Here is a 7,898-nt window from a genome sequence, read left to right as displayed (position 1 = left end):
TACAAGGGAATATTTGCAATATGCCAATACAGACTACTACATTCTATTTCCTAATATTTTTACATGTGTAGACAATCTACATAGAGAAACTTTCACTTTATTACATCATTGATGGTTTCCAATACATTAAATTTCACAAACTATAAGCACAAGAGAGCTATATTACATAACAATACATAACAGCATTATCCACGTAGCAAAGGTCAAATACAGACTCGGTACACAAGATCAACAATAATCAACTAAACTGTGAAGGGCTCTCTTGCATTACATAACATGTTTTTCAAAACATTATTTTCCCTTCCTACAGAGATCTTCCCTCCCTGTCACCCTCCTCAGGTGAGGAGAACCTGCCCAGAAACAGAATGGATTGGGTCTGGTTGTGTCTAATGAAGAAAATAAAGGGGTGGTCTGCCGTGAAGTAATGCTTGTTACTTAAACCGTACATTATGCCGTCTGCCACTGTGGACGCACCTGCCTCTGTGCCTCTCTCGTTCACTTCCACGAAGGCCTTGTGGGCTACAGTGGATAGGTAGAGCCTATCTTCATCTTCCATCGCTGCGCTCATCCCAGATAGGTCTGCTCTGTCCTGGTCGAACACATCCACCATGCCCAGCGAGGCCAGGGGTGTGTTCAGCTGGTAGTCCTCCTGCAGTTTAAACTTGGGGATTGAAACCTGGACTTCGGTCCTCGTGCCCATTTTCTGCCGTCTGGTCCACTTGTGGATCCTCTCCGGTGTCAACACTCTCCCCAGCTGTGTCAGACAGTGGAGAATGACAAACAGGGGATGATGTAACCACAGGAGGTTGGTGACACCTTAATTGGGGAGGACGGCCTTGTGGTAATGGCTGCATCGGAATACATGGAAAAGTATCAACAACATCAAACACATGGTTTCAATGTGTTTTATTCTATTCGCTCCGTTCCAGCCACTATTATGAGGCGTCCACCCCTCCACTGGATGTAAAACAGCACAGCTCTACATTGGCGGTATATGAACCTTGCTGCCAGTCTTACATATGTTAACGCATTTAAAAGGTAAGAAAAGATATGTTTTTGTAGTCAGTTTGGGGAGAAATTTGCTTTGTGACATATTACTTTCCAAACAATTAAATGACAGCAGAGGTTTTCACTATATCTACATATGAGTGGAGGCTGCTGAGAGGAGGACGGCTCATAATAACGGCTGGAACGGAGCAAATGAAAAGGCATCAAACCACGTTTGATGTATTTGATACCATTCCACTGATTCCGCTCCAGCCATTACCACGAGCCCGTCCTCCCCAATTAAGGTGCCACCAACATCCTATGCTTCATACTGGAAAAGTTGTGGATGTATGATCCACAGAGTATTGAACCATTGTCTTCCACGCAACACAAGACTAATATTTCTCTGAGCTGTCGTGACTTGACTTTAACATTAATCTGAAGACTGTTATTTATCTAAATTACTGAAATATGTTTAATTGTTACCTAATTAAATTAATCATGTAACGAGTAACTCATTAGGATCTGGGGCACCACGAGAGCGGTTCTTTAAAGAGTTACCATCTCCCCAATTAAACTCTAAAAGGTCTTTACCTATCACATCTATAAACAGTTAACTTATTAATCATAACCTCGTATCATATCATCATTCTGAACAGCCGGAACCTCTTTGCATCTGCAAAAACCCGAACCTCACTTCAGTACTACACAAATTGGTTTATTTATTTACTAGCTAATTAAATGGTAACACAGGATAAACATACACAGTTAATATGTTAAAAAACAAGTCCCTAGCGGAATGACAAGAATATGGCTGCTTGTTACAAAAGAGATGGAGAGAGAGGGAGAGAGGGGGACACACTTAACATTGGTACTTTCAGAAACTACTCTCACTTACAGTAACCATATACTTTGCACACGAACCGTTGCTTGTTTTGAGTAAGAAATCATGAATGCATTTACATTAAATGCCTTGGTACGCCGGATCTCTCTCTTGGAAAGGGAGTCGGGCATTTTCGCGGCACGCTTGTAAGGCTCTGATTGTTCAAAAGAGTTCCAACAAGTCTTCTACCGTTGTTCTCCTCTGTAGTTGTCTGGTATCCAGTGACTTGTCGTGTAGTCCTGAACAGAACTACAGAGTTTATTTTTCTTCCATTTGCTCTTGAAGATGCTTCTTTGAAGATAGGCTTAGCCAGACGTGTAGATGGTTCCCAGTGGGGTGATGAGAGTAGCATAATACGATGGTTTGAGCAGAGTAGTAGAATGGTCCTACTTAAATTCGCTTTTGAAGATACTTTACTTAGGACAGCTAATCAGACATAGCAGAGATTGTCCGGGAGGTGACTTTATCGTCTCTACCTCGTGTTGAGATTCACAGTTCAAACCACTTTAAACGTGCAGCTGCAGCTTTATGCTTTTCTGGTCTAGTATGTTAATTTCTTGACTCATCATTTATACAGTTTGTTTGAAAGGGGCGGTTCCATCTGGCTGACAAACTCTCTGACCTCACTCGGGGGGCATGACTTGTCACTTGTACAAAGTTTTATGTAAAACAATTATCTCTTATAGTTTCTCAAATCACATTCCTCTCTTAACAGAAACACTTTCATAATTTGGCATATTACATGCACAACGCATAGTATGGAAACTTCATACATGTAGTGGGTATACTTTCCAAGTTACAGTATTTCCTTCATAACATTTTTAATGACATCTCAAAATAACAAACAAAATTTCATTAGTGTTCTGTAGATCGCCTCTGACCATTCCCCACGTTCTATGTTAGAAATATTGTTCCAGTATTTGCTTTTGAACGTGTTAGAGTTTCGTCAGGAATAGTCTCTTGAAACAAAGGACATGCCTTTAGTGAATATTGGAGAGGGAGACCTGAATCTTCTCCCCTTGATTTACGACAGGATGTGAGTTGTTAATCACCACTAGCTCTTTTCCCCCTTCCTTTGCGGGTGAGAAGGGGTCTGATTGAAATTATTCATTGCAAACCTGATCTGACCTATTTAGATTCTCATGGACAGTCATGACAGAGCTAAAGGCTGGGTCAATAGTGGTTTTGGTTACACCTACCTCCAGTAACTGGTCAGGGTAATTGGAATCTGCAGGCAGAAGGAAGAACATGCTCAGCTCCTCCCCTTTATATGGAAGCTCCAGGATTTGGAGTTTGAACTGGGATATGTAGCTGTATGGTAACTTCTTGACTTGAACCATCATCTGCACCTGTCTTTTCTCATTCTGAAACCACACAAAAGAGACAGGGTCATACATCAATAATCACAGTACAAATGACACACACGCGCGCACACGTGCACACACACACACACACACACACACACACACACACACACACACACACACACACACACACACACACACACACACACGTAATCCAGAACCATGTTTAAGGACTGTATTTCCACAAGTTTTATGGCTTGAACAATTGGTGGGACTGGTTGCAATTATGCAATTGTTGCAGACAGTGGATTTTACACACTGATTTCAGAAGTATGTTTTTATGACTCAAATGGAGGATTTTCAGACACTGTAGTTCTCTCACCTCATTGACTTGAAAGGTTTGTTCCCTGGTATCAGCTTCATGGAACTCACTTATCCATTGTGCTTTAAAGTAGACTGCATTCACAAGAACCAACCTGGTCATGCTGCTTAGAGCTTCAGGTTTCAACATCACTTTAATTTTATCTGTAGATAAAGAACACAAATAATGAACGGATCCAACTACTGTAGTTGGAGCAGACACATCCTTACATTAATGTACAATAGTTATATTTTACACTCCTGATTTACACCAGTCAGCTTACTGTCTGTTTTCTTTTCCACCCAGCTGTTGATTTGTGCTCTGGACTCCTCTGCAGCCCCTATGAAGTCCATAGCCTTCAGCTCTGCATGGTAGAACTTCTGTGTGGCTTCAATGAACTCCTAGAGGAACCCTAAAGAGTCACTCTCAACTAAAGCAGCCGGGCGTAGTACCAAAGAGTCTAGAGTAGAATATTTCCAATGGTCATCAATTTATTTCCTATATTTACACAATTCTCAAGTTAGGGGAAAGAGGAATGGCAACATTTGCAAACAAGGCAGTGATATTCAGTAGGGCTACTGCTGCTAGATATTTGGGAAGTAGCTGGTCTAACTCACTGGGAAGAAGTTGAAGGTCTCTTCTCCATACAGGCAGTTGACCAGTTTCAATTGGCATGAAGCTGAGGGTTTGTTGATGTTTGAGCTGAGTTTTTGAAAACCAGAGTGGACATCAGTGGCAGTGTCGAGACACAGGGTCTAGGAATAGTAGAATGAGTGAGTAGTATCTCTTACACACACTTACCAGGTTGAGTGCTGTGGCAAAGACAGACAGGGCTGGTAAATGATTAAATACACATAGAACAAAATTGGTTGCTGGTGTGTGTGTGTGTGTGTGTGTGTGTGTGTGTGTGTGTGTGTGTGTGTGTGTGTGTGTGTGTGTGTGTGTGTGTGTGTGTGTGTGTGTAGGGCTACCTTTGCCATCTGTTCGGCGGTGTTTCCTTTGGCCCCCAGATAGACCATGGCCAGAGCTGAACTGATGCTCAGAGGGGAGAAAAATATGTTTCCATCTGCATGGTTTTCACTCAGTGTACGGTAAAGGTCCAGAGCAAACCCTGTGTTGGAGTTCCGAACAGTGGCTGAAGGGTTGTTGAAAGGTATTGCCTCACCATCTTTGGACCTATTTGGACTTTGTTGCCGAACGCAGCCGCTGAAACCAGATCCCATCTCAACTCTGCGAAGAATTATGGATGAGAAAGGCTACTCATCCATAATTGTTGTAATGACATCAATATAGATTATATTAAACAGATGTCTGTCTGTAAACAATGGCTGGTTGCGGGACTATGGAAAAATAGAGATAAATATAGTCTACTTACATTGGTACTTGTCGTTGCTCTGAAAAGCCTTTTTTCCTTCTACCGTTTGTCAAGGAGGACGCTTCTTTTCCAAGTGGGAGTGGTTGCAGGAGGAGATAAAGATGTGGTTTCACTTTTCTCAGTGGTTTCCTCTCCCATCGACTCTGTGTCATTTACAAGCTATAGAAATAGGCCTCATTGTAAATATACATGTATCTATGTGGGTCTTACAGGCACTAATTGGCATTTTGACCAATCATATCAGATCTTTCCACTTCAGATCTTTTTCAAAGCTGATCTGATTTTCTGTTTTCAAAACTAGATTATGAACAGAGTTGACTAAGTTTTGTAGGCTTTACCCTTTGTAAAAGTTTATTAAAACCTTAGTTCTTTAGAGGAGTGCAAATGGTAATTGAGTTTTTGCACACTCGCACTTCAGAGTAGGCGTTCCCTAATGGAAATATGCAAATCATGCTAGAACGCGCCAATAGGATCTCGCAGGCTCGTGCTTGACTCTGCCCCCCTCCTTGCTTGTTTTGCCCACTATGACTCCTTTGTTCCCATTAGAAACGACAGGTTGTGGTCTATCTTGGTTGAGGTAAAACATCTTTGGCGGGGCGTTGCCAAGGCGTTCACTCGTTTGAATTATTAAATGGCGACATCATGTGGCCAAGGCAGAAATACACGCAATGAAAGCAAGGTGGAAAGAGTTTATGAATGTATTTCTTTATTTTAAATCCCTAAGGTCGATGTCCGCGGCCCCCCTGAAATCGAATTAGCATAATACAAAAATCCCCATACAAATCCATCTGTTCAAACTAGAGATATCTGTTTTTTGTATTGGATGCATCTCAATCCCCTCTGTGGAAAGATGAGACTCACGAACACGATGGTGTTTTGCTATACGACCCCCACAAGCATGTTTGGACTCCTCTGAAGTCAATTTGCCAATTTATGTCTGTAGCGTTCTAACAGTTTGGGCTACACGCTAAAATGACCCCCCTGTGGGTGAGACTCTCACAACAAGTACATGTCGGTTGTTTTGCTCAAGGACTAGGACTCACAAGACTCACAAGAATGGAAGTATATAGAGACTGTTTGGTGACAAAAATATTTTTCATGTCGTGATACTTTAAGGGGTCTTAAAATTCCAAATCAAATAGCAAAATGCACATGACCGAGGGTGCTCCATTCTTAAAGGGGACATCAGTAATTAACAGAACATAACACTTGGTATGACCTTCTTTAAACAATCCATATAGCTTAGAGGAACCCCTGTCCCCACCCACCTTCATTAATACCATAAGCAACAGACTTGCAGCGAGCCTATGTCCTGTCTCCTCTGGATTCTTTCCTCCATGACCCAGAAACCGATAAGTGTTGGTGGAGTGTGTCAATTTGTTAGTAAGCAAAGGAAAACGGTTCTCCCCTCATCGATACCCTCCTTTCAGCGAGGAAGGCAAGTGTAGGCTATCCTACCAATAGAGATAGATAGAGAACTCATCTTCGTATCTGTGCTAGTGATGTGTAGATCAGCAGTTTTTACACCTGCAACCACCTGCAATTGCTAATAACCCATCTGAAATAGCAAGACTATATGTGAAAAAGTACAAATCTAAGGCCCCCACCCGACCCTAACCAGCTAATATAGAAAATGAACTGCAAGCTACAGTCCGAGACAGCGGAATGATTTTTTTTTACAGGGTGTGCATGATTTTTGTGCCTAATTTATATATGTTTCTGCTTATAATTTCCTACATTTTGGTAGGCTACTTGTTAGTCAACTTGTCTATAATTAGATACAGTGCATTCTGAATTATTTTTTTTACACATTTTGCTACGGCCTTATTATAAAATGGATTAAATTGTTTTTTCCCCCATCATTTATCTACACATAATAACCCATAATGACAAAGCAAAACAGGTCTTTAGATTTTTTATTTTATTTATAAAAAATAAAAAACTGAAATATCGGAATATATAAGTATTCAGACCCTTTACTTAGTACTTTGTTGAAGCATCTTTGGTAGCGATTACAGCCTCAAGTCTTCTTGTGCAGGACGCTACAAGCTTGGCACACCTGGATTGGGGGAGTTTCTCCCATTCTTCTCTGCAGATCTTCTCAAGCTCTGTCAGGTTGGATGGGGAGCGTTGCTGCACAGCTATTTTCATCTCTCTCCAGAGATGTTTGATCGGGTTCAAGTCCGGGCTCTGGCTGGGCCACTCAGGGACATTCAGAGACTTGTCCCAAAGTCCCTCCTGCGTTGTCTTGGCTGTGTGCTTAGGGTCGTTGTCTTGTTGGAAGGTGAACCTTCGCCCCAGTCTAAGGTCCTGATCGATCTGGAGCAGGTTTTCATCAAGGATCTCTCTATACTTCTCTCTGTTCATCTTTCCCTCGATCCTGACTAGTCTCCCAGTCCCTGCCACTAAAAAACATGCTGTGGGGATGGTGCTTCACCGTAGGGATGGTGCCAGGTTTCCTCCAGACGTGATGCTTGGTATTCAGTCCAATGACTTCAATTTTGGTTTCTTCAGACCAGAGAAACTTGTTTCTCATGGTCTGAGAGTCCTTTAGGTGCCTTTTGGCAAACTCCAAGCAGGCTGTCATGTGCCTTTTACTGATGAGTGGCTTCAGTCTGGCCATTCTACCATAAAGGCCTGATTGGTGAAGTGCTGCAGAGATGGTTGTCCTTCTGGAAGGTTCTCCCATCTCTACAGAGGAACTCTGGAGGTCTGTCAGAGTAACCATCGGGTTCTTGGTCACCTCCCTGACCAAGGCCCTTCTCTCCCGATTGCTTAATTTGACCGGGCGGCCAGCTCTAGTAAGAGTCTTGGTAGTTCCAAACTTCTTCCATTTAAGAATGGTGGAGGCCACTATGTTCTTGGGGACCTTCAATGTTGCAGACATTTTTTGATACCCTTCCCCAGATCTGTGCCTCGACATCATCCCGTCTCGGGTTTTGCTTTGACATGCACTTTCAACTGTGGGACGTTATATAGACAGGTGTG

The 7,898-nt window shown here is 42.3% G+C and overlaps 1 protein-coding gene across 2 annotated transcripts; it reads right to left on the bottom strand.

Moving 5' to 3' along the window:
* Positions 1 to 77: 77 nt before the first annotated feature.
* On the bottom strand, positions 78 to 5,034 carry LOC129867391 (leukocyte elastase inhibitor-like). Of its 2 annotated transcripts, none has more exons than XM_055940760.1 (7): positions 4,911 to 5,034; positions 4,507 to 4,791; positions 4,153 to 4,290; positions 3,819 to 3,936; positions 3,557 to 3,699; positions 3,070 to 3,234; positions 78 to 754 (listed from the first exon to the last, which is right to left on the bottom strand). In XM_055940760.1, the coding sequence occupies exons 2-7, from the start codon at positions 4,756 to 4,758 to the stop codon at positions 305 to 307; spliced, it is 1,266 nt and encodes a 421-aa protein (XP_055796735.1). In that variant the 5' UTR covers positions 4,759 to 4,791; positions 4,911 to 5,034; the 3' UTR covers positions 78 to 304. The 2 variants fall into 2 exon arrangements, with proteins under 2 accessions (XP_055796735.1, XP_055796734.1); XM_055940759.1 differs by having other exon boundaries at positions 4,507 to 4,765; positions 4,911 to 5,032.
* Between the last annotated feature and the right edge of the window lie 2,864 nt (positions 5,035 to 7,898).

Source organism: Salvelinus fontinalis, chromosome 12 (genome assembly GCF_029448725.1).
Source record: "Salvelinus fontinalis isolate EN_2023a chromosome 12, ASM2944872v1, whole genome shotgun sequence".
In the NCBI taxonomy this organism is placed as follows: Eukaryota; Metazoa; Chordata; class Actinopteri; order Salmoniformes; family Salmonidae; genus Salvelinus; species Salvelinus fontinalis.
The sequence above is the reverse complement of the archived record's forward strand: the minus strand, read 5'-3'. Positions and strand labels throughout refer to the sequence as shown.